General features: G+C 40.5%; 1 protein-coding gene across 10 annotated transcripts in view; it reads right to left on the bottom strand.

Annotated features, from left to right (window-relative positions):
- Positions 1-878: 878 nt before the first annotated feature.
- RAPH1 (Ras association (RalGDS/AF-6) and pleckstrin homology domains 1) overlaps positions 879-27,428 on the bottom strand; it is a 230,140-nt gene continuing 203,590 nt past the window's right edge. For 7 of the 10 annotated variants that reach the window (XM_065069912.1, XM_065069914.1, XM_065069916.1 and 4 more), the window contains 10 exons: positions 19,490-19,567; positions 18,222-18,381; positions 15,525-15,646; positions 13,837-13,902; positions 12,116-12,259; positions 10,818-10,928; positions 9,067-9,165; positions 8,291-8,411; positions 6,599-6,741; positions 879-3,085 (listed from right to left, as the gene is read on the bottom strand). In XM_065069912.1, coding sequence (XP_064925984.1) covers positions 1,109-3,085; positions 6,599-6,741; positions 8,291-8,411; positions 9,067-9,165; positions 10,818-10,928; positions 12,116-12,259; positions 13,837-13,902; positions 15,525-15,646; positions 18,222-18,381; positions 19,490-19,567 — 3,021 coding nt within the window. In that variant the 3' untranslated portion in view covers positions 879-1,108. Of the gene's footprint in view, positions 3,086-4,172; positions 4,378-6,315; positions 6,742-8,290; positions 8,412-9,066; positions 9,166-10,817; positions 10,929-12,115; positions 12,260-13,836; positions 13,903-15,524; positions 15,647-18,221; positions 18,382-19,489; positions 19,568-27,428 lie in introns of those variants that run through there. The other 3 variants (XM_021289780.2, XM_065069918.1, XM_065069917.1) reach the window with 2 other exon arrangements.

Genomic DNA, 27,428 nt, shown 5'->3' with positions numbered 1-27,428 from the left:
TGTGTATGTTTGTGCGAGAACGTAACGCCCTCTACAGAAACCTACCTGTTCTTTCAGGGCAAGAATTACATGTACAAGTGGTGTATCGGCGTGGGTCAGCCACGGGGGTCAGCATCAACTGCAGGAGTCCTGGCAGCTTTCAGAAGGGGTTAACACAAATATATTCATCTTGAGCCATAGAAACAAATGATCAAGCCTACTATAAAGTTAGAATGCATAATGGATTGGAATAATATATATTTATCCTACTTACTGCATGGACAAATAACTTTGAAAGAATTTGTAGCAGTGTATATTTTTAAACCATTTGGAAGGGAGGGGGAGGCTCTTTATAGTATAAATATATTTTACTCCAGCCCACTATATATAAAATCTATTTTCTTCCTCAGAACATACTCATTTTCAGTAGTATTATGACCAGAATGTTTTGGTATGTTGCATCTGTACTTTTTAATCAATGGACAATGTACGGTTACTAGCAGAACACCTCAGCTCTGCACCATGTACCCACCGCAAGCTGCCCAGACGTTTGTGGGTGTGTTGTGTGTTGCTTTTTTTCCTTTCTTCCTTTCTTTAAAGTGCCCCCTACATCTTCATCTTCATGGTAAGATTTGACTAGTTACACAGTCCGATTCCAGATAATATAGTAACTGAAACAATAAATAGGGTTCTGCAAAAACATTCTGGTTATCTTCTATAATTGCGATGAAATATATCACAATATATTATATACCTACACTTATAATACATGCACAAACATGTCTCACACGGACAGACACTACAAAAAATTATCTTCACCCCTCCCCTAATGCAGAAAAAGTAAGAAAATGGGTTTTTGGTCCAATCCATAGAAAGGGTAAAATAAATTGAAAGGGTATGTCAACGCCTCTCTACCCACTTTTCCCAATAAAATATCAACACCCTCAAGCCCCCATATTTTTGGCCTAGCCATGAGAGGGGAACGTCTTTACATTGAGCCTTAGCTACAGTTTGAGATCACCTCTTTCGATGGGGCTGTCCTCCGCGTCCCAACATTCTCTCCAAGCACGCAAGATCAGGTTGGCCGATCATGGAGCTGCTCCCAAGTCATGGAGAGCGTGGGGACGGACTACCAGTCCCGCGACAGCTTGGTGTTCTGATCCCTTTTGGGAGGCGCTGGGGGTGGCCCCCTCCGTAACGTTGCATAGCCGGATATGTGACTGCCCCCGAAGCTGCTTGTCTTCTGCTGGTCAGCCAGCAGCTCCGGCGGAGGCGGCGGCAGGGCCATGTCGTCCATGGTGGCGGTGGGCTCTGCTCTGGACATGCGCGCGGAGGAGAGGGAGCCGTGCCGGGTGATGGATTTCCGCTGCAGTGTCCGGTTGAGATCTGCCAGGAATCCCGGCTGAACGCTAAGGCTGGACTTGGGTGAAGTGGGCACTTGAGGGCCAGCTGACCCTGGTGGCTCGGTGACCTCTGCTTGCGTCAGTCGAGTGCTGTCGTTCCGCTTGGGACGTGTGGGTGGCGGGGCTTTTTTCACAGATGGTTTTGACCACACCTGAGGCTGAGGATTGACAACAGCGACTTTTGGGGAGGTGCTGCCTGAAAACACAGATGGGATCTCAACTGGCGGGAGAGGAAGATCTATTTCAGGTGGCGGTGGTGGAAAGTCTGAATCGGACGGTGGTGAAGGGAATTCAACCACAGGTTCCTTCCCAGACACACCCGGAGCAGGAGGCTTGGCCAGGATCCCTCCTTGTGGAAGGACAATAGGCAGGCCCACCCCAGAAAGGTTGAGCTTTCCTGGCTTTGGAGGGGGTGCAGAAGGCGATGACTCCTTGGAAGGAGACCCTGATGGCTCTGGTGGGTGTGCAAATTTGCTGACAAGGCGATCCACTGAAGGTCTCTTGGACTCATGGTACTCAGTGGAGCTGCTGGACTTGATGCTGGAGTTTCGCTGAGGTGTTGGAGGTGGCTTCTTCCCTCCGGGGCTTGACGTCTTGCCGGTCTTTTTGACTGGAGACCCTGATTTGTCAAGGGGGGGAGAACCTGCAGAGGAAGCTGGGGAAGGAGGTGGAGGAGGAAACACTAAGCTGCTCTCTGGTGGAGGAGGGGGGAAATCTGGTGAGGGAGCGCAGGCGGGCTGCCATTTGGGCTTGGCCTTCACTGCTGGAGGCGACTGTGGAGCCACGCTCAGCGGAAGGGGTTTCAGAGGCTGGGGCTCAGCGGCAGGTGGGGTGGGAGGGGGTGGGAACTGGCTGACTATCTGTTTCACCACCGAGGGCGCTGGGGACTGAGGGGATGGAGGGGGCTTCACAGAGAAACTCTGCTGCTTTGGGAACGTTGGGGGAGGAGTGGGGCCGGGAGGGGCTGGGGGCAGCGGAGGCACCTGGGGAGAGGTGACACTGGGTTGTTTCTTTATTGCAAGGGGTAAGGGAGCTGGCACAGGGGGGGTGACGTGCGTGACCCCTGGTGATGCTGCCTTCCCAGCAGGCTGTGCGGGAAGAGCTGCCATGACAGGCTTTGGGGGCGCCTGGGGTGGTGGGGGGGCAGGCACAGGAGGAGGAGGTGGTGGCAACGACGAGGTGGCAGTGGCAGTGGCCTGGCTTATATTTGGTTGAACTTGATGGATTTTTGGGGGCGGCGGTGGCGGTGTGAACTGTGGCACAGAGGGGGCACAAGGTGCCGGCTTCAGCTGTGCCATGGCCGACCCCGGTGTGGGGGGCGGTGGTGGAGGGGGGGGAGGCGGCATGACACCGTTGGGGGGCACCAGCATCTGAGGCTTTGCTGAGGAGGGGGGGGGCGGGGGGGGCTGCTGCACGGCAGGAGCTTTGGAGAAAGGCCCGCCATGCTGGGCAGCGTTCTGCAACCTGGTGATGGTGCTGTACTTGACAAACATGGTGGCGGCAGAGCCCGCCGATGGGGTGGCCTGGCTGGGGAGGGGGGGTGGGGGCGGAGGTGGGGGGGGCGGCGGGGGCGGCGGGGGAGGGGGTGGGGGAGGCAGCGGGGGGGATGGCTGCGAGGCTGCGTAGGGGGCCGCCACTTTTGTCTGTGGGGACACAGGAGGTGCAACAGACATGAAGGGCCGACCTGCGGGCTCCATTCGGGCCTATTGGGAAGGGATTTTTAGTCAAAGTGGAAAGGGAGAAAAAGAAAGAGATAGGGAGAGAGAGAGGGAGGGAGAGAGACAAAGAGATTATAAAGTCAAGGTCTAAATGTGCCTGTCATTAAAAATTAAGTGGCAGATTACAGCATGCAGGAAGTATTAGCAAAACAATGCAGCAAGAGACAGCTCTGCAGGCTGACCAGCCGGGGCCGGGTGCGCAGGGAGAGAAGCAGCAGAGCCGGGCGCGCTCCACGCTGGGCTGAATGGCAGGCAGAAAATACAGCAGCCTTGGGGCAAGTATAGTGACCCAACCAGAGCACGCCCAGAGGCCACAGGCCATGACAGGACATCCCGGGAATCCTGAACTGCTCTAAAACACTAAAGAGCAAGCTCTATGCAGGGATGCTACTGACATCTTTCCACTACACACACTCCGATATCCAAGACTGACAAGGGCAAAAATGAGGAAAAGAGGAAGAACTGAGATTTCCGAGGAGAACTTCCCCAGAGGAAACATTTTGAGATCTGCAAAAGAAAGTCAGCTTGGGAAAGAAAAGCTGGACATGCAACTATTACGTGAAGCAGAAGAAGAACGACAGGGAAAAACTGCCTAGGGGCAGGAGCAATGGGAAAGCAGCAGGCAACGTTTTAGTCTGCTCGCTGGATTTTGTTGAAATTAAATTGCGTCTCTAAAAGTGTAAGCCTACATTCCTGTTAAAAAGATAGTTGCATTACTCAAGTTTATAAACATCCTCTTAATACAAAGTGGTTCAGCTACAAAGCAAGTTGTGAATTTCACAGTGCACAGCATAGGAACATGCATTAGAAATGCAATATCAACATGGCAACTGACCACACCAGCTACCTATAGTTCATTAGCAGATACTTTGCCACAAGTTAGCCCAATTATGCTCATTTGCACTGTATGAGCAGGTTTTCATATTGCTTTGTTCTAAACACAGGCGCACACACCTTCTATATGCGCAAAAGAACACCGAAAGGATTAGAGTCAGAAACAACAAACGGTGATTCACAACACACATGGGGTGTGCCAATACCTGCCACATTAGCTCTGGAGGGCAGGGGTGTAAGAAAGTTCTGGAGCTAAACCAGTGTTCACATGACAAAACACGAGAGAAATCTTGATCTCTTGCAAGTGTTAGTCTGTAAGTCACCATTCTGCCCATCACCCAGGTTAATGAATTTTCGAGTAGCAGCACCTGACCTTAACTGTGCCCTGTATAAGGCACCCCGGGTGTGCCGACCTCAGCTGTGCTGAGCTTCACTTTTGACACCTGAGACAGCAAAAGGCAACAGGAAAAATAAAAGCAGCATAAAACAGACAGAGAGGGCGACCAAGGCGTAACAGCACAGCTACCCCTCAGTGGCAAGAGCTTGGAGAATCTTCAATTTGTCACTTAAAGCACACACGGTGAACGTGCATTTTAATGCCTCTTTCAATCCTAGAGATATTTGAAACAGAGAGGAATTTTCCTCATATCTACTGAAGACACTCACCTTCACAGTGAGCAAATTAAACACTCAGGACAGGGAAAAGAATTTTGTATATCACAGGAGGGTGCCCTCCACAGAATTAACTTAGATTTCTACAACCAGAAACATATTGAGTGATACTTTGGTTACAGAAGAACCTTGAAACAGATCATTGTACTTGTTTGTCCATATAACCATGTGATGTCTTTCTGGGTATCTTGAAAAATCACTTACTGCATACTATTAATTCATATTTGTAACATGCATCTTCATGACTATCTGGAACCCTCAGAAATGCTATTAAAAAGTATCTATTTTTCAAAATAACAACAGTACTTTTTTTTTTAGCTCTTTTTCCTATGAAAATAGGCTTTTGCAATTGAATTGTTTGCCATCTCTTTTCCTATGCCAGTTGGATTCTTTGGAAGTTTAGTACAATCCATCCCCCTTTATTACACATGACAAAGAGAAATATAACTTTTATTGGATTTGTGCATGGGAAGGAATTAAAATTGATGACATCTTGCAACATGGATGGCCCTCAACAGGGGCCAGTCTCAATATTTTATTTTTAAAATGGCTTTAATCAGGTAGCATAAAAACTCTTGGGGTTTATTTAAATGAGCAATTGCCAGCAGCACTATGGACTTGATAAGAACAACAGTCATCCCAGAGTGGGAAACTTCAAACTTTTCTCTACAAGCTACCAGAGAGTGCAGCAGCAAGATTTTCACATTAAACCCAAAACCTCAGGAAGCATTAATATTAGAGTTCTCATAGCAGTGCTCTCTCACCTCTATCAGATACATGTTAGACAGACTCAGGTGCCCTGTATTTTGCATCGACACTCCTCCTGCAGAAATGGTGCACCCTGTGCACACAGACAAGGCATCTGCTGATGAACATGCACCATGTGTTGCATTCATGCAGTAGAAAAATTTGGATCACAATTTAGCAAGCTACATTCCAGGTCTGAGTACTACATTACTATTAGAAATAGACAATTTCCAAGCCAGCAGGCACCGCAGAAAAGTGACAAATTCCAAAGAATGCAGCCATGTCAGTTTTCACATTGTGCCACATGTGCTTTCTTATTTGAAAATGTCATGTCTTGTCTTATTTTTAATTATTTATTGATGCACCAATGTCAGGTGTAGTGACCCATGGTTTTAGTCTTAAAAAGCTTGCTACTCTAGCTTGAACCTGGGGTCTGGGAAAGACTCAAAAGTGGCAGGAGTGTGGACAGCTTCTCATAGCCAATATACTTCCACATGTAACCGCTGCAGTCAGTACTGATGTCATGGCTGTTTGGGAACCTGGAAACACCTTTCATTCTGACAACAAACAAGCCTAAGTGGCCGTTCTGCTGTGTCTGGAACTATTCCTCAGGAACTACACCAGTCAACTACCACAGGAAAGGACAGAAAACTCACCAGACCACAACAGACCTGAGCCCCAGGCTTCAATGGGTTAACATCTTTTGTAACTCTCTGCCAGCAACAGGAGATACCGAACCTGCCTCAATCCACAACTGCTGTCAAGTTTAGTACTTCTTCTTTAACCATATGGTTATTGTTCCCATTTCCACCCAGTATAATAGAAAACGTTTGAATAAAAACTACTGGAGTACTTATTAAATAGACAAACCTGTCTTCAGGTCTCAGTTACCCACATCTTTACAATGGAAAGATGTGGCTAGTTAACTGAAGAAATATCTTAGTGAAAGAATTTCATTCAACTTGTTAACAGCTGATCCTTTTATTTTGTCTTTATTCAACATTAGTTAATAGGATTCTATGAGTGGGGGGCTTCTGTGCACACAAATAAAAGCAAGAACAGAAGATTTCAGGGCTAAATTCCCTGAAAAAGTGATTCCTGAAAAAACAATTATAAGGCAGTGTGTGTCAATAACGTAGAGTAAAAAAGAGAAGAAATCCCACTCAAGACAGAGGTGGAAGAGGCATCACTCTGTCTCATACATTTTGTTGGGCGGTGGTTCTCAAACTAAAGTCTTCTTGTTACCTTGCTGGATTCCTCCAGTTGAGTGCCCCGTTTCCAGGCCTCGGAGAACATGGAGCTGACGATACTTTGGGAACGGACGTGTCCAGCTGGCTGGGTGTCAGAAACTCCACTGTCAGACTGATTAGAATGATTTGATTGAGATTCTGTTTAGAAGAAAGTTAAGAAATAGTTAGCATGTGTTTATGAATGCAAGAGTAAAGTCAGTGTGCTTATGATGCAAGTCTGTGTGGTATTTATTGGTCACACTTCTTAAACACGTTATCCCACCGAAGGACATTGCTCCCACTAATTGCTGCATAAACTCTAGCTCACATCCAGGCCGTTGCTGTGTGAAAAACAAAACAGTGCAACAGATCCCTGGTATTAACTAGATCTGAAGCTCTACAGAGATGACAGCATGTCAGATATGCAGCAAAGTAAAAACACACTGCAGTTGTATGGGTTGTGAAACACTCAACAGCTCCTGTACTTTGTGAAAGCCCCATTTAATGCAGCGCACGCAGCCTGCCCTCCCCGGCACAACCTTAGAAACAGACACTGGACACAGGCTGAGGACAGGCAAACTACACCAGCCGAGGCAGCAGTCTGCTCCGTTCCTCAAGGGAAGGGAAGGAAGGATGCACATCCTGCAGCTAGCAAATGCAGATGATGCTCTGGGTCCATGGGGTATCTTGAAAACACAGCAGCACCCACTGTGAGACTGATTTATCCAGTGTGGCATGTGCTTTCTGTGGGGAAAAAGAGCATCCAGGACAGGCTTGACTTCAGCTGTGGCAGAACACGCACGACTGGTGGGCTGTGGCTCAGCCCCCCGGAAGAGAAACTTTATCAGGAAAACACCCCGCTTGGATAGAGAAATTGTCAGTAACTGAGAATTTACTGCTACATCTGGCAAGCTGTTCCACACAGTTCAAAAACCATGGTACCTTCACAGTTAGGCTGAATTTGTTGAGCTCATTCTCACAGGCTACTTTCTGGACCTTTCTAATTCAGTAACATTACTTCCTGATCTGTATCTGTGATGGACAAAACACTTTCGCACAATAACCTGTTTTCGATAACGCAATTTGCCTCTGAGGGTTCAGCATAACCTGGCCAAGTGTCAGTCAGCTCTGAACAGTGAAATGATATAAAACTATCCGTTTTTAAAGTGTTATAAACAGGAGCATACTACTGCAGGCACACACAGTTTGACACAAGAACAGAAACAGTATTTTCAAAGTCTGTATCAAATGAGATTGTTCGGATCTTCGCCTTTGGGCAGGGACTAGTTCTCATTTTCCAATTTCAAATATTTCAGTCAACAAAAGCAGTTAGAGAGCTACACATACAAGTCTCTAAGCCTCATTAGAACATGGATTTCACTTCTTTTTTCAAATAGGTCAAGACAGAGGCATTTGAAAGCAAGTTTCTTCTTCTCAGTAGCAGAAAAACATTCTTTGAATGTGAACAAGAAAGTACTATATGTTCCAAATACATAAAACACTGCAAGTAATACAATAAAATAGGGTTTATATAATATGTTTATATATATATGTTAAAAATAAAGTCTATGTTTTAGACTAAATATAGCAAAAAAAGACTTTGGAAAACCAGTCTATTTCCTGCAATAGTCTCTCCTGAGGTCTCCAGAGAGTGGATGACAAAAAAGGTAATTAAATCTTTGTATTACAAGACAGATCACATTACTACCTGGCAAACTAGATGAGCTGGAGCCTGACTTGATACTGGAGCTAGATAAGGAAGTCCAGTCATACGCAGATTCCGTTCTCTTCAGTGCTTCCTGATAGTTCATGTACAGTTGCTTCCCATACTAAGCAAAAGGACAAACAAATTTAACAACTGTGTAGGCTGTGCACCCTTTAGACTGCTGAGTACTGCCTCTGGCATCTCTACTCCACCTGGTCTTCCCTCTGAGAGAAACAACAGGCTCTTTGTTAAGGAGCTCAGGCAACATTAATTCAGTGCCTTTTTTTTTTTTTTTTTTAATTTCCCAAAAATTGTAACCCCTTTCCCCCAACCTTTTGCCATTTTATTATAGAATTGCTGAAAGAAAGAAAGAAAACCAGTTCAGGTATGCTAGAAGAGGCAGCATCAAGCAAGAAATGGGCCAACAAATAAACTAAGCCTACCTGGGAATCCTAGAAAACAATTGTTTTCTCAATTATCTTCTTTTACCACAAGCCACCTTCTTAAATCTTTAAGGGAGCTGGCTAAAATCTAGCCATGGTGTCAGTTAGAACTTTATCATGGGACAAAGAAGTGCAGCATAAACAAGAAGAAAGGGCCCCATTACTGAATTGACACAAAAACAAAGCCTAGCAAATTTGCTAGGGAATAAAATACATTAGAATATTGTACCGTTCATGTTCTGAATAGTTAAACAGAGGAACGTTAGATTTAGCATGTATTTTGTTTCAAACAGGTAATGACAACAACTCATGGCAACAGTGCAAGCAGGAGGTCACCTTAGCAATGCGGATGCCGTTGATCCATTGGTGCAGAGTTCTCACATCATCACAGCAAAGGTACTTGATATACTGGGATTTCTTCTGGATCTGAGGGTGCTGCAGAAAAATTGTTAATCCTCATCAATATTTTAATAGCCAGGAATGCAAGGGAAGCCATTTATCTGTTGAGGTCTATACAGACAAACAATGCTGGAAGCTCTTCAATAGGACTCTGGTTTTTGAGAATTCAATCCTGCTTAGTATAGTAATTGGGTGATTTGTCAGTTCCACACTGAGAACATAGCTTCACTTTGTCTAACTTAGCCAACTAACTCCATCCCATTAATTTACTTAAATAAGCCAATAACGGACAATTTAGTCACATTATTATTTGACTACAACATTTTCATGTCTTCATTTATGCTCAGAATGGCTTCAAAAAAATTTACTTAGATGAGGTTTACTCTGTGTGGTCAACATGTTTGAAAAAATGATTCACTTTTAACCTGTCCAAATGATGTGGACAGAAAGTGACATGTGAGCAGAAGAAATCAATTGACTTCAAGGAATCATAAATACCTACAAACACCGACATTCTTCCTTTTAATTGCATTCAATTAACTGTGCCAATGATCTATAAAAGCATGGAAAATATTTTCAGTTTCAATTGTATGCTTTCTTCCTTAATATCATGTCCCATTTTTGATATTCAGTGTCTACCTTTCAGTGGGCACAAATGCACGTTGCTCTATCTATTGGAAGATAAAATCCTATTTTCTGACAGTGGACAGGCAGCCACAGACTCCAGGCACATAAAACATTCCCATGTACTGACAACGCCACATGAGCTACAAATCAGAGAAGGTGAGTGGTCAAAGGAAAACTCTAAGTGCAACTATAACCACCTCTTGTTACTTGCACCATTTTCAAATCCATGAAGACACTTCACTTGCTGTGAACATACTGTGAAAACCTGTTTTAAAATAGCTTCGCAGCAACTGACACCACTGTGAACACTGTGTGGGAGTCAAGAGAGACGGGGAGATGAGTAGATGCAATTTAAAATAAAGTACCTAAGTTATTAATCTCACAGTTTAAGATCATGTCACTGCCTTCATAACATTTTTTTTTTTCTACTTTTTCTTTCTACCTGTCCTTTATACTTAGAAATTTCTTCCTTTACAGCCTCCCCTTTCCTGCAGGTTGAGAAATATGGGTAGACTTGACTCCGTAATGCCAATTTCTGTACAAATCTGGACCTGTGCTCTGAGAAAATGGCAAGTCCCTTAAGTTTCAAGGGGTATTATCTCACAGAACCTCAATTGTTGTAAATTATAGAGTTACCAAAGGGAAAAAAAGGGTTTAGTGTTATGTTTTAGAATACGATAACAATTAAAAAGACTCATCAGTCTGGAAGTAAGACAATTCAGGGCAATACGAAAACATTTACAAAGTCATGAGGAGTATGGAGAAGAAGAAACAAGCATTCGCTAACTGTTCACTTCCTATATTAATTTCTCATACGCAAAAGGAAGATAATTTAGAGATTTGCTCTGAAAACTGACAGGCATAGTTTTCCAATTGTTATATTATAATTTAGCATACACTTCTTATAGTAATCTCTCCCAAGATTCATATTGTGTTAGTCTGCTCTTGCTCACAATTAGGAAGCGTAGTCATTATAAGGGACTAAAATTACTGTGGAAATGTTTCAAGCTCTTTGATTGCTCTTTTCAGTATGAGAATTTCTTAAGTAATTAAGAAGTTACCTTCAGCACCAAACAATAATCTGTGGGTGCTTTGTATTTGTTCCGATAGTCCTGTCCATAGTAAACATTGACATGATCTAGCTGTAGAAAGCACACGAGATCCCTTGAGACCTATTAAATACCAAAAAAACCCAAAATTAAAAGATAACGACACTCACTGACAAAGCCAGTCTAGTACTAAGATCCAATATTAATATAAGGTCTATTTAAGATCTAATATTAGTTTCAATCTGATTTGAGAACTACCAATACAAGAACAATACAGCCATGCATAAACTCTTGTATCAAATATTCAGTTTTAACCAGGATATTATTTTCTAAATTCAGTCTGGGTTTTTTTGTGTGTGTTTTGCTTTCATTTTGCCTTTGACAACATTTTGGAGCAAACTACTAATCTTTATTCAGAGTTGGTATGAAGAGAAAGCAACTAAGGTTGGTTGACCAGGAACTTTTTAACAGCTACTGGTTACATTTCATCTTGGCAATAAGCAAGGTGTCCAAATTTCAGTGTGACAGTGAGTATAACTCTACCGATGTTTGGCATTGATTGTAGGGCAGGGAATTTCAACAGGCTACCTTGCATATAGATTGTTTTAATGAAGCAAAAGGCTGTGGAAAGAATGTATTCAGCTCTAAAGAGATTTCCCCTTCATTGCCAGCTGTGAGGGAAGTGGAATTCCTGCACTGGGCATTGGCTGATGCTGTCAGGACTGAAGGATTCATGGACAATTTGAACTCACAGTAGTTCAGCCTTGAAGCTACAATGCATTTATAGCAGCTTCCTATTTACTTTTCATTATTGATATACATAGAAAAGCAGCAAGTGACACTGAAGAATTATATTTACCAGTTTAAAGAAACGTAGCACAAATTGGTCCAAAAAGAATTCCGTTTACATGAATTAACTAAAACAAAAAAAACTCTGCAGACTGATTGTGCAGTTCATCTGACATTTTATGATTGGCATTTGCAGTGCAATTTGTCCTTCATCTGCATTCTGCTTGACAAAAGACAGCCTCTTAACTCCACCAATCATTTTTCCTCAGGTGCTTCTGAATAGCTAACCCTGAGGTCACTCAAAAAGTAGGCCCTTGCCATGTATTTTAAATTTGGGGTACACCCTTAGCATCAAGCACTATCACAGTAATTTACACACTATTTCCATGATAAAGCTGCACTTTTAACTGAGGAATGTGGCCCTAGCCAAGGCACGGCTAAGCCAAAATGTAAGGCTGACTCTTGTGTGCACAATTTACCGACAACAACAAATTCAGGGAAATTGCGTTGAAATAGCATACCTTTGCCTTCCCTTTAGGGACATAGTAGATTCCAGAAGCTCGAAGAAGAAAGTAACGTTTCTTCCAAGACTTCTTACCATCCTCTTTCAGCCACAAAACTCCCTCTATCTCTGGCACGGTTACAGAGCTTCCACAGAAACATTCCTGCCAATAAACACAGCAGTTTGATAAAAGAAAAAGACACAGAATATACAGCATGCCATGGTTTGTTTTTAATGACTGAAATGTTGAAATTCTTTATATAAGGAATGCACACATAAGAGGGACAGCTCTTTTTTTATGCAGTGATATGAATTAGAGATTAACTGTAGAAGCTAGAAGGTAATTTGGACAAACACAATAGGGGATCTTAGCATTTTCTCAGTGTAAGAACAATAATAAAAATATTAGCAGCTATTGTAAACATTTTCTAACTACTGCTTCTCAGTAATAGGTGCCCCAATGGCTTTAGTGGCATTAAAGTTGTAAGGTCACCTTATAGATACAGCCTCACAAGTCTAAGTATACACAAAACCTAATTACATATCCATCAGATACAGCTTTAATTCGTTTAATGAGTACTTTGTTGCTACTAACTGCCAACACTACAACTTCTGTGAAGGTCCTATTTATAAAGAGCTAACAGGAAAACAAATGCTTTAAATACACTCCAGATTAACATGCAGCACAGAGATTTGAGTAATCCTAGATGAAAGAATTAGACAGAATTACATGCCTCTGCATGTCACGGCTTCAAGCACCTTTTTGATAAACAGCATTCATATGGACTTTTACTAAAACTCATATTAATAATATGCTAAAAGCGTGCATATGCTACTTATTGTATTAAGTATAAATCCAAAATTAATTACCCAAAATGTTTACTTTTGTGTAACTATTGAAATGATAACCATGATTCTGGAAATCAAGTGGAAGTTATGACACTTCAGCATGGTCACCATTCAGTGTTCAGCTTGTGGAGGCTGTGTTTACTGTTTGCTGTATTTGCTTGGCAATTTTTTTTGCTGTCCTTAGTTCTGTAAACTATTTAATGTGTTCCATATGAGATGCATCTCCCCTTATCTTCTATAGCTTGAAGACTCTGAGGCATTTTTTTTACTTTATGAAGCAGAAAGTTTCAAAGGTTCACAACTTGCAGAAGTTATGCCAAGCAAACTTACAAGTTCTACAAGAAGCAGTACACCAAATAATTCAAGAAGCTAAGGCAGTCTATTCCGTAACACGTGTTGATTGACTTCCTTTTCTGTCCCTTATTTTTTAAATATTTGGTTGTTTATTTTAAAGGGTAATTGAAACAAATTTTAACTATTCTGCTTACTAACAATATTTAAAATACTAACACAGACTAGTCACCGAATCAATGCTATAGAATTTTGTAGAGAATAACCATTTGGAGAGTACTAAAAAGTCTCTATCACTGCAGGTCAGAAAAACAGGTGACAGTTGTGCAGACTGTGACAGGTTTTAGCCACAGTTACTGGTAACCTCATTTTATCACTGTGTATGCTATTTTAGTTATTAAACAAAATAAAGATGCGTTTTTATTAACTGATTGTATCTGAAGCAGAGTAACATCAAAATGTAACATCTCAAATGTAACACATTCCATTCTCAGTTGTTCCAGAATTTCACCCAGTCCAATTTCAATCACCGCAATCTTTTAGAGTTCAGCATCAAACTCTGAAATGCCCACTATGTCCTTCTTGTTCTGGCAGCCTTACCTCCAGCAGCACCTCTTTATTTCTGTCTGCCATCTCAGAGGTTTCTTTCTTGCCCAGAAGATAGTTCTGTAACAAGAGAAAGCTTAATATTTCTACAGGCATTCTGAAAACAAGCCAAATAACATTTCTCATTTGCCTTTCTGTAGCAGTAAGAAAAAAAACACTCTTACCTGAGAGCAACACATAAAATGAATAAAACTTTGTAGTCCAATTGAAACTATCTGTCAGACTGCTAGATAATAAATGGAACTAAGTTATAACCACCCTTTGCCAGAAATATCAATCAGTCCACTCTCTTAAATATAGCCTCGTAACAACATTGTCCTGGCTTTCCACAAAAACAGCAGCATCCAGAAAGAAAAATACTATGAACGTGACAATCCCACAATAAAAATATTTTAAAAACCAGAGATCTTTAAACCTGTTAGATACCGTCATCATCTACGTGTTCAAAGAACACACACATAAGCAATTTACTACTTTCCACTTTGCCCTGACAGTTTTACCAAACAAAAATATTTTTCACGAAGAATTACTAAATACTCCTTGTGTTCTTAAAAGGAACCTAACTAGGCATAGCTACTGTATCTTACTAAATGAGAAGTTTTGTACTCTTCTTCGGCTTGGAAAGGACTGAGACAATGACTATCTTCCTCTTCCTAATGCCTAGGCTCTTATACTGGAAAAAAACCTCAATATTCACAAACTTTACCTAAATCAATATTGCAAACCATGGAGAAATCTTGGTTTTATGCTGGAACCTCATTCTTGTTGACAGCACCTACACCATATGCACTGATAGTAAATATATCAACTACATGCTTTTAAAAGAATTTAGAGTTTTGCTGCTTTATCAAGAAGCACTTAAATAAGACCTGGTTTTTCATTCTTGCTTAAAAAAAATCAAGTATACTCATGATGTTTCAAAGGACGAACACGTGTAACTGATAGTTTAAATCCAAGAAATTACCACAGAGATGCCATACAGATGTAAAAACAATCTATGACTCCAAAAGGGAATACATTAGGTAAGAGAGAGATCAAGTGATATTATATCCAGTTCTTTTCAATTCAAATTCTTCAAAGAGCCATCTTCTGCTTTTCTGTTTCTATTCTTCCACTCCCCTACAGTATGAACTGCTGCCAGATATCAGACCTGTAGCTACCGTTGGCGAGAAGAGAGGTCTCTGAGGCTATATGAGAGAGAAGAGAGGCCTTTGGTTTCCTAGCTGGGGAACAGAGGCAGGTCTCAGCTTCCACCGGGAGGGACACGTCTTCACTCCACTTGCCATTTGACCACAGAGTAACTATGCTCTTTGATTTTGTCTTCCTCTTCTTGGCAGCAACATAAGAATGCACAGAGGACAGGCATTACTACTAGTAAGATCTGTAAACACCTTTCTTGCATATTTGCACAGCACCAAGTGTTGGGGTAAATGCCATAAAATTGCTTGCTATTAAAATTACTCACAAACACATTAGCAAGCAGAATGCTTCAGCTCATGGTTTTCTGCCAGGGACTTGATTTTGTGCCAACCACGATGCCAAAGTATAAAGTTGCCTGACATTTTAATACATAAGCAAGTGCTAAAATAAAAGTATGGAAGTGAATGCTATAAAAAGTAAGAAACTGCAATCAGGCATGCATGTGTGCACACACACTCATTCAACAGGATTCTCAGACTTACCTGGGGATTCTTGAAAAGTGCATATTTCTCTATACGTTCCACGAACATTAGTTTGTTTTGACTATCTCTTGTCCAGTTCAGGAGATTTTCTACTAAGTTTTCATGATCTTCAAAGATCCTTTCTGCAGCAATAACAAGAGAGCAAATACATTTGAATCTGTCACTTTTTGTGCTGGAAGCTGCTCTGCAGTCATATCTGGGAAACAAGGCATACACGTAGAGAAAATAGAGTTCAGGGTCTACTAAAACGGGGAAGAAGTTTACACTAAGGAACCAGAAGAACTTAATCAACTTTCAGACATGCCTAGTTTAATTTTACACATACACATTCAACGCTCACACTTCCGTCTCTTGAAGTTTATAGTTCTATCAATACATTGTTTTCCTTCTTTTTCACCTGACAAAGCTTTCTATCCCACATGAACAAGCAGACTCAAATGATGGCATTTCAAGTAAGTACAAATAAGACTATCACATTTATAGATACTCTGGTCCACACAATCCCTAGAGGAATTTATTAGGCAGCTTTTTCAGCACAAAATCTGTTTCTATAGCCCAAATCACTATCTCACTGAGTACATATGCACTTATAGTATGTAAAATGGCATATAATGCAATGTTTCTATTATTAAATATACTTTCTAAAATTAAAACATTGTAGCTCACAGATACTCTAACTAGAAAAAAAAATGAAAACAACCTTTGTCCCAACCAAAAGAAACCTTCCAGAATTGTTTCTGTTACAAACTTGCAGGGTAAAATCAGGCAAAGCATTTCATTCTACATTCTGGAAATAATCCCACTGAGTTCTTCTGAAAGTACATATACAGCTCCTGGTTAAGCCATTAATAGTAACAGGTGGCTTTCTACTTCAAGTACATGTACCTGAATCAGACTCCTCAACTCTTCTAAGTTATGCTAAAGGAAAATATTACAATCAAGGAGTTCCTTCCTCATACATACGCGTTGCCAGAAAAAATGTTTTAAAAGATGAAGCACTGGCAGAATAACACAATATACAATAGTGCATAGTGTGAGGGCTTTGTTGTAACCCATTTTTCATCTGTTTTTCAAGTTCCAGTATAAAATACATGCATCAATCAGGCTGCATTTTGGAATGTCTTTTAAAAAACACATATGTAAAAATCTATGAAAAACTACCTAACAGTTGCCCTACTAAGGATCAAGAAAAGTCAAACTGAAAAATGAAAGAGGAAACTCAGTTCTACCCTCTTGCATCTCTCTTAGGTTTATCATGTTGTACTCTGAATTTAAAATTCTGTAATTATAATAATAGGTGTTCTTTAGCTTGAAACTCATTCACTACAGCCGTCAAAATCTGTCATTGCCAGTATGTCACTGAGCCCATACACAGTAGGCCATGCATGTGCTTCCAAAACATCCAGCAAGAGATTTGTTAACCTCGGTTGCAGTTCAAAATAATCTTAATTCAGTCACGCTGTTAATTTGGATAAATTTCAGTTTATCTTTCTGTCTGCCACCTAGTTCTTTGTTTCTATTAGGAGTGGAAAATATTTTTTCCAATATTTTTTTCCTTTATTCTTTGCAGGCTGCACAGTGAATGGAAGAGTCCTAGGAAAGCAAATCTAGGATGGGAAAGACCACTGGTGGAGCCTTGAGTCCAGGATCCTGCTACCTACACACCCAGAGATTTTTCAGTGATAGAAAACTACTGCAGAACCAATAAGGTTATATATTCATAACATTCTCATTGGTTAAATGTAACAGAATCACACCTTTGATTTTTATTCACCTAATTTGGATTTACATGGAAATCCTTTCTGGTTTCAAAACTGGGCAACTTTTAAGATTTCATTTATTAAAATGTTAATGTTTTGAGCCTAGTAAAATGCTATTTTTTATACGCAAGGAAGAAGATTCAAAGGATACCTCGACACTGTACAACAGCCTTTTTTGTTTAACAATAACCAAAGTTAACATGCTATATTGCCTGAAATAGAAAACATTTCACCAAAAGAACAAGGAAACACTAATCTGCATTTTAATTTGAAATTGAGATATTTGGGTTCAGTTCTGGGCTTTTCTTTAGTTAATGGATAAAGTGCTTAACAGCTCTTTGATGTATTTTTTTCCCTGATAACGGGGATTAATTGTTTTTCTATAATTTTTTCCCCTTGTTTTCCACTCAGATGCTACATCCTTCGGCTAAATGAACAGCTTACACTGTGGCATGTGCAATGCAGCACAAAGGAGCTTTAACTGCCCTTACAGCCATACTGCCAACTGCATTAGAATATTTAGCAGAAAAAAAATGTAGGCAGCTTTTTTGTAGAGCTATTAGAATCAGCACAAAACACTATTTACAAAGACAAAGATGTATGGTAAGTTTTTTAGCCCTTACCTCTTTCTTTTGTGAGGAACCAATCAAAACCAAGAGGCTCAGTGATAAGATATATGTAAAACTGCTATATCACACCTTAAAATTTAGACATATTTTTAATATGAAAGAAGAAAACATTCCCAGATCATTCTGAAACATCATTCATGAGCTTTATTACACATGAATGAACATTTACTACATGAATGAACTTTTACTACATGAATGAATGGGATGATGAACATAATGAAGACAAAAATTTAAATCATTCTGAGGACACAGATCTAGACAAGAGTTACATCAACAGGTAAGAATTACAAATGTTTATAATTACTTACCCATTTGCAATTCAGAGATGGTTTCCACCAATGACCAGTCTAAACTGTAACCGCAATGCGATTTGTCCATCAGATTGTCTAATACTTGTCTCACTGTCTGCCTCTCATCCACCATCATTGTTTTTGAGCTGTCATCTGACATATGGACTCTGATCACCAACTGTTAAGCAGAAAATTAGGAGAACAAGAAAAAGGATTCATTTCCCACCTTTCAACTAAAATAATTTATTTACGATCTTGTTTCTTCTTCTTCTTCCTTCCTTTTCCTTTGTTTAAAATAGCATAAAATAGTAAGTTCAATCAGAACACTCCCTCGAAAAGTAAAAAGCCATGAACGATGGTTAGATATTTGTATCACAGACACTTTAAGAAAATACTGTTTTCCTTCAGTATAAAAGAGTAAATATAAAAGGTATTCCCAGTACAATGACAACATATTTTAGCTCTGTGTTAGGGATGAAAAAGTGCTTCTGCCAAAGTGTCCTGTCCTGATTAATAAAGTGGTTTTGTGTCAATTTTTCTCACATATCTAGGTGGGACAAACATAGATACAGAGTTCTACATAACCTTATATACAATCAGAATTTTTCAGATTTGCAATTCAAGCTTTCTGGCCACTTTCTCTCTAAGAATGTTGATTATGTGAACAATATATCTATACTAAGTTTTATTTTTCTGGGGAGTATGAAGCATTAGTGTGAAAGAAATCTGCTTTTAAAACTTAATGGCTTTTCATATGCCCTTTAAATAGGTCATTGTCCAGAAAGAAAATGCAGCCATTTCTTAAACCAAACAGAAACTTAAGTCACGTTTCTAGACTTTCTCCACTTGGCAAACCCTGTCTGTAGTCTGAAATGTTCATATTCCATTTATCACTGGAACGTCCTCCTATGTGTAATGGGAAGGTGTCTCTAAAGAAAAGAGACCCAAATTTAAAATTTGTGACTGCTTAATATAAAAAGCCTCAGGAGGCTAGACTTTCATTTCAGCTCTGGGTGGAGGTCAGCAAAGTCTTCTCAGTGTGCACCAGCTGCAAAATAAGCTGTTTCTTAAGAAAAACACATTTATTCCATATGCTAGAATTTTCTTGATTTGGTCCAGTCTAGATGAGAGAATACAGTATCACTCAAGATCAGAACACTACAGTGTTCCTGTTTTACTTAGGGCAACTTAAAGGTAATAGACACAAATGAGAAGAATTTTCCCTGCATTTTCCAGGAAAATAAGTATAAAATAAAGACCCTTATAAACCAGTATAAATAATTTACCTTTTTCACTTGTGCCTCTTTAATCTTCTCTAACGCAACCCTAATCTTCTCTGCTTTGAGTTTAGCAGCCTGTTCCTCCTGGAGGGGACACAAAACAGAATTTCCAATTAACACAAACTTCAGTCTAGTTTTAGTGGACTTAATTTTCAGGCTACCACGCTTTAAAACATGAACTGAAATACTGATTTACCCATCTATATATCCTCAGCTCTTTCTTAGTGATGATAAAGACTATTGTTTTTTAAGACAAAAAGAGCTACTATATACATCTGACATTTAGAAATACAACCACCAGTATATCCAAAAGAACATACTGGAGATATATACTTTGTACAGACACATTTGGCATTTCTCTGTTCTTCCATATTGTAAGTAGCCTTGTGCATTACTACCAATTATTTTTTAGCATATAACATATCTAGTGTCACAGATTTGGACAATAAATATTTAACAAGAATGTAGAATACAGCACAGCCAATAGATATTTGGTTGATCAACACAAAACATGAACAGCACACTAAGAAATATCAGCGCGCAGAAAGTAGGAAAAACAAATCCTATAAATAGGATTCCATGGTTTAGAACATTTTGAACTATTAAACCAGCTTGCAATAAGTAAATAGCTTGAAGACTCCCTTTATCTTTATTAAATCCAGGCTGTATTTTGCCTTGCTTTAAATATTTTAAGACATGTAAAGCAAATGAGCATTCTTTTCTTTGATGCTCTTCTAAGTAATCTATTTCTGTTATACTGGAAATGCATTTAAAAATTCAGATAATTCTATCGGCCAATGCTAAAGAAATTTGTACATTGTAAGACTAGCAATACTGTTTTTTTAATTTTGGGAGATTATTGATACTCCTGTTGAAAGCAGATTTGAAATGCACAGCTAAACAAGCAAGCACTCTTTATAAGATACCATATGCAGGTTTCAGATTTTAGAAATCTTAAATTGTGGGTGTTCGTGCTGGTTAATATCTGAAAGCCTCAAAATATCTGAAAGCCTCAAAATTTAAAAATCTCTAGAACAATAAATTGACACAAAAAATGCCCTCCAAAATATTCAGTCTCCCCTAGAAGAGAAAACATACGATTTTCTTCAGATCAAAAGTAGCACAGCCCTTCACTACGCTTAACATGCCATTCTGCACTGGTTTCTTGTATGAATGTAACTCATGGTTTCTTTACCATGTGTTTAGATGTCTGCTTTTCTCGTAAAAGTCAAGGTTCACCTATCCTGAAATCCAAAAAGTTGAAGTTCTCCACTTCTCAGTACATTACTGACACTCCTATCCACTGCTAAAGGGTATTCCCTGCGCTACTTATTGCACCCAGCAGCTCTTGCTCCCTCCCACCTGTGACCACACTATGCACCGCAACAACTCAGTCAGGACACCGGGCTGCCTTGTGAGAAACAGAATTCTGTTCAATAAAATGAACCAGTAAGTTGAGACAAGCAGAAATAATGTGAGCTTGAAACATTATCTGGGAACTCAATTACCTGGGTTTTTATTAGTCTACAAGGAACTACGGATTTTTATTCACCGTAACAACGGTGTCATATAGCTTTGAAAGGCTAAATCAGATTAGCATTCTACTAAAAACAAACAAACAGTACCATGATACCTAGAATACTTTAAATATAAAACACACCAAGAATCCTAAAATATTCTTCCTTAACTATTTGCATCTGTAGAAGTAAATTACTACCAAAACCCAAGGCTTTAGATAGTTGCAAGGTTCTAAAAGTGATGCTGGGCACGGGTGCATTATGAAATCAGCAAAATGCTTTTTTAATTTTAGCATGCATTTGGAGAAACTGTAATTTACAGTTTTAAAAAGCTGCTCATTAACCCAACTATAAACATTTATTGCTGTACAAAGGTTGACAGCACATTCAGTTTTGCTCTTCACTAAAGTCAAGCAGCACAATTTTCCAACCCATTTCACTGTACACCTGTGCAATGCAACTACCTCTAGCAAACCCCAGCAGGAGCACTATTTTGATTACAGAAACAAGTTAATAACAACTGAATTCTTAGAAACTCACAACAAGTTATTCTGTTTCTCTCCTAATGGCCAAAGCAAACAGACACCCCACCAAAGCCACCCCAAACCTGCACTCTCCTCAATGGGAGGAAGCATGTGCAGTCCATCAGCTTGTACTAAGCTAACGTTTTGCATTGCACACAGACAGAGGTGACAGCTGGCAAAAATACGCGACTGTAAACTATTCCAACACCACCAAGTAACAAGGCCAGGACTCACAGTCCAATCACATTCAACTTAGGTATTTATTTCCCCTTTGCTAGTGAATCCTTCTAGTAATAGTGATGTGAGTTAGGTTGGCAAAGGGTCATAAACATGCACACAAATAGCAGGACTGCTGCCCAGGTCGTGGTTTCACAAGTGACACACACCAGTGTAAATCCCTGGTATGGTTGATATGCCTGCCTCCCTTGCACAGGTTTACTGTTCAGCTCCAGTCACAGTGCTGCTATGGCCACACACAACTCAGGGAGCTGATCTAGCTGAAAATGAACACAGTGGAAAGATCCAGCAGAATCCACTCCTTGCTAACACTGCCTCTATAGTCCCATGCATGCTACGGAAAAGCATGAAGGAGATAAATACATATACCTGCTGTGTAAAAACACAAAACATAAAGGAGCATCATTTCCACCTCTGACAGGAAAAGGCTGTTTCCTTTCAGTAGCTGTACACATCATTGTCAAACTGCAACATAAACTCCTCACTTTAATGGAATGCCTTTGAGAGTATCCTTATACTGGCATTTTAAAGTTGTCAGCCGACATTGCTTCTGATTATAGAAAACACCACACCTGATCTAAAGAATGCTCGGCAACATACTTATGTTAAGAAGTTGTTCATCCAAAATATGTTAACACATTGTGAACTAAAATTGAAAGAGTACAGCTCTGGAGTGCAATGACTTTAAATGAATGACTACATTTTTATACCAGAAGTCAGTTTTCAATAATTTTAGCCTATACTGGAATATTGACACAAATAACCCCCTAAAATTTAAAGTTCATATTTCCTTAACACAATGACAATCAGTCTCCTGTCCCAGTTTCCAGTTAAATGTGCAGTTAAAGATACGCCAACAGTGTTTTAATATTAAATATGCAAGACGTGTGCTATGACAGAGCCAACCTTGCTCAAATGACTTTATGCTTCACATTTCTAGGTTGGGGGGTTATTTTTTGTTTTATTGTAGAGTAGTATTGCCTTCTGAAGGACTAGAAGCAGGTTTCCACTGTTTATTTTGCAAGGACTCTCCTTCCTGAAGAGCTTTGATTGAAACAGAGGCTCCAGTTGCCTGAGAACATCACATTATCATCATCTCGATTTGTATGTAATTCCCCCAAACTTCAAGACCTCTTTATTAGCCCCATGTTCAATGTGTATCACATTAATGCAGTGCTTTCTACTGGTTGTTTTATTTTTTATTTTTTAAAAGGAATACTAAAGCAAATGTGTATGTCATCAGCACTGGAACAGGAAAGCCAAACAAGTGAATATTAACAGCAGTTCTTCTGTATTTCTTGATAAGCTCATCAGGACAGGCAGAAGAGCTCTGCCCTAAAAAAACAATGTGGCAATAGTGGCACAGGCTGTTTATAAACAGTGAACTTGTGTTTACAGTAGTAGGCAGTGATCATTCTCAAAACATGTTTTATTGCATTTCTTCTCAAAATAACCCAGAATGACCTATATCTGAGTAAAGGAGAAAGGGAAACAAACCTGACTCTCTTTCAAAGCACACTATATACGAGCGTACACTAGCCATGTTCCTGGTGAGGGGTCCATCCTCCCTAGACTCATCCTACATTTCCTTTCTTCTTTTCAAACTTAATGTAGAGTTTTCTATACCATTGGCACATTCCTGACTTATTGTTACCATATTGCATTATGTTAATAAATATGGAAATGCGTGTAAAGCAGTAGTATAGTTCTGGGGGTTGTGTACGAAAATTATTAAACTGAAAAGTCTTTAAACATTACGATGACACTACACTATGGTAGTGCCATGTTTTTCTTTTGTTCTACTTTTTGCTATTAGAAGCTTAACTGCAACACAGAAGGTGGCTTCTGAATGGAAGCTGTAAGCAGCAGTTACATTTTAAATGCATCTTGAAGTCACACTGGCCCTTGTCACAAGTTCCTACAGAAGGGATCTTTTCCCCCCCACACTCTAAATCAGGGCCAAAGAATAAAGGCCAAGAGACAGATGACAGTTGCTTATGAACTTCAATGCATAATGGCATCTATGAATCTCTCCAGAACCTCACTTGTGCTTGACCAAAATTACCCAGTATTTAAGCTTTTCACACTCTCCCCAATGATTTTGGGCCGTACTACAACAACATATGCTATTTGTTGAAGTGTTCATGCTAGAAGTGTGATGCAAAGAAATTTTCACACACAACCCTGGCAGTGCCACTTCTTATTAAAACAAACCACTGCACAACTTTAACAAGATCAGCATTTTATTTGCTTATAATACCATTAAACCAACTGGTTGGGAAGAAAACTGCAATGCTGAAGTTGAGGAAGAGAGGATGCAAAACCAGTACCTCAGCTAGCTCGAAGGCCACAAAAACGTTAAGTTTGTCCATATAAAAAAAAACGTGGATGTCCCAGTCTCTGAGAAACCTGTTTTTCCCAATTTTCTCAGAATGGCTGAGGTCATCTTGTCCAATTCCCCTGCTCAAGCAGAGCCACCTAGAGTCAGGTGTCCCAGACTGTGTCCAGATGGCTCCAGAGTATGCCCAAGGATGGAGACTCTACAATCTCCATGGACAACCTTGTGGCAGTGCTCAGTCACCCTCATTGTAAAAAAAAATATTTCCTAATGTCCAGACAGAGCCTGCTGTGTTTCCATTTGTGTCCATCACCCCCGGTCCTGTCACTGGGCACTACTGAAACGAGCCTGGATACATCCCGTCCTCTTTACACCCTCCCCCTACATATATGAGCATGCTGATAAGATGCCCCAAGCCTTCTGTTTGCCAGACTGAACAGTCCCAGGTCTCTCAGTAGAGATGCTCCAGTCCCTTCATCATCTTCGTGGCCCTTTGCTGGACTCTTTTCAGAAACTCTATTTCCCTCTCGTACTGGGGAGCCCAGAACTGGACACACTACCCCAGGTGTGGCCTCACCAGTGCTGAGTAGAGGGAACAGATCACCTCCACTCACCTGCTGGCAACACTCCTCCCAGTTCAGCACAAGATAGCATTTGCCTTCTTTGCCACAAGTGCACAGTGCTGGCTCATGGTCAACTTTGTGTTCACCAGGACCCCAGGTCCTTTTCTACTGAGCAGCTTTCCAGCCGGGTGGTCCCCAGCATGGACTTGTGCACAAGGTTGCTCCTCCCCAGGCACAGAACTTCACACTTCCCTCTGTTGAACTTCAGCCCATTTCTCCAGCCTGTTGAGGTCTCTCTGGATGGCAGCCACTCCTCCCCATCTGGTGTTGTCAACACACTTGCTGAAGGCACACTCTGCCTCAACAGCCAGATCAGTAATTGAGATGTTAAAGAGGCCCTGACCCAGTACTGGCCCCTGGGATACACCATTAGTCACTGCCCTCCAACTAGATTTGGTGCTATCGATCACCAGCCTCTGGGCTCAGCCATTCAGCTGGTTTTCAGTCCACCTCACTGTTCGCTTATTCATCCCATACACTAACAGCTTCTCTAAGAGAGCTGGTTTGTCTACAGAGTTAAGACTGAGTGAAAAACACCTAGAGAGGCCACTGCAGTGGTGCTGGAATTGGACAGCCAAAGGCAAGCTGGAACCAAGAGATCAGTGTTGAGGTGTGGGCCAAAGGTGGGGGACTCAGGCCAAGCCTGAGCGAGAAACTAGGGTTAGCTTTTGCACCACCGTCCAGATCATTAATGAATGTTGATGTTGAAAAGTACTGGACCCCGTATTGACCTCTGGGGTGCAACACTGGTCTCCAACCAGACTTTGTGCCATTTTGAAGGTATGGTAGAACAGCATCCTACTCAGCAGGGACATACATTCCGCTGTCTCCCCGAAAGAACAGTCAAACTAGATTTGACAAAGCTAGTGGCAATGAAGAAAACAAACAAACAAACCAAAACCAAACCAAAAACCCCCAACATGAAAACAAAACAAAAAACTTTCCCCCTCCCCCCCCAAAAAAACAAAATGAACCACATTTCCAAGGAATTTCACTGGCTCTTGATCCCTTAGGGCATCCATGTGCACCAGATTACCTTCCTGCTTGCCTATGAATAGAACCTGTCTTATAACAGGCCAGGCTTCTCGCTGCAGCTACCTAAGGCAAATAGTTACAGGAGAAAAGGTACTAGGTCTGAGACCACAAAAAAAGCAAGAAAGGGGAGAGAATGGAAGGAAAAAACAAAACCACATATAAACAAAAACCACAACACACCACACAACCAAACCAAAATAAAACATGACAAAAAAATGCCCCACAATCCAAAAGGGAGAACACGCCTTAGAAACCACAGTAAGGAAGTCTGAGAGAAGACTACAACATAATGTTACACTGGGACTGACTGGTAAGGAGTTTTATCTGGACAAAAAGCTCAACTGATATGCAGAATCGGGCAGAAACATAGATTTGAGAGTATAGGCTGTTTGTCTATCAGTGTATTAACAATAGCTTATTATAATTCATTTTAATACAATAAACTACACAGGAACAACATAATAATCACTGCGGATTAGTGCAAAGCAGCTTGTTGAATAGAAGTTCTATTATCATCATTTTCAGTGTTGCACAAAACCCTGCTACTAACCACCTACATCCTTTTTGTGGTTTCCAGAGGTGACCATCACAATTTCCTCAAACTGGCTGTAAGAGGTTGCTGTATTTTTAAATTGCATTTTAAAAGAAGTCTCAAACAGATGCTTCATTCAAGAATGAGCACATCTGAATCAGATTGACCTAAGATGCACAAAGCCAACTTTACAACTGATTCATTCAAAGGTCTGAAGAGATTACAGTGTATAGTAACCAAAATCTACAAACCAGAGGAATCAACATTCATAAGAAGAATATTTGCTGTAAGGAACATTGAACAAACTGCTGTTTTTACATAACTGAGGACCTGGTGCCTAACCCCAGCAGGGGAGAAGGACTGAGAGACATCGGACTAAGAATTCTTAATGTAATACACAGCCTCTTCCCGGAATATGTACTGACACCTGTATACATACCGATACCTGTATTGATAAGTTAATTTAGGGGGAAGTGTAGCCAAAGTACCAGGAATCCATACCTTAAATAGATCGATAAGGGGAAGGGTATTGTGTGTACTGGGATAGTCTGTAAACCCTGAAGTACCAACCAATGGGGAACAGGGGAGGGAAACTGCGGCTGGGACTTTGGGGAGATATAAGCAGGGGCTTTTTGCCCTATTAGGCATGCCTACATTTAGGTAGAACACCCGGTCTTGCAAAATCGTTATTAAAATATGCTTTGCCGAGAGATCCTGCCTGGACCTATTATATTTGCAAAATAATTGTTTCCTACATTTGCTTTTCAGGTCAACAAGAAAAGAAGAATGAAGTACTAGATATTTGGGAAGAGAAGTCATGACTCCTTTTCTCCAGATGCTGACATACATATCTGAAGCATTACATCATTAAATCACCATGATCTGGCTTCCTGAATGTAGATTCAGCTTCACATGCATCAGAATAGTAGAAGAAATGGTACTTTCAAAATCGAAAAAGTTACAATTCTATTTTCACGTCCTAAGCTGGGATATTTTTGAGCCCTGAATACTCTCGCAAAATTATTTGCATGTGCTTTATATTTTACAGTCATAAGCTTAGTTTCTTAGTTTTTGTTATTCATTTGATGGCTTAATTCCAGCCCTACAGGAAAACAAGCTTGCAGATTTGACAATAAAGA

The sequence above is a fragment of the Columba livia genome, chromosome 7 (assembly GCF_036013475.1).
Source record: "Columba livia isolate bColLiv1 breed racing homer chromosome 7, bColLiv1.pat.W.v2, whole genome shotgun sequence".
In the NCBI taxonomy this organism is placed as follows: Eukaryota; Metazoa; Chordata; class Aves; order Columbiformes; family Columbidae; genus Columba; species Columba livia.
Note: the sequence above shows the minus strand (reverse complement) of the source record. Positions and strands in the feature narration are given on the sequence as shown.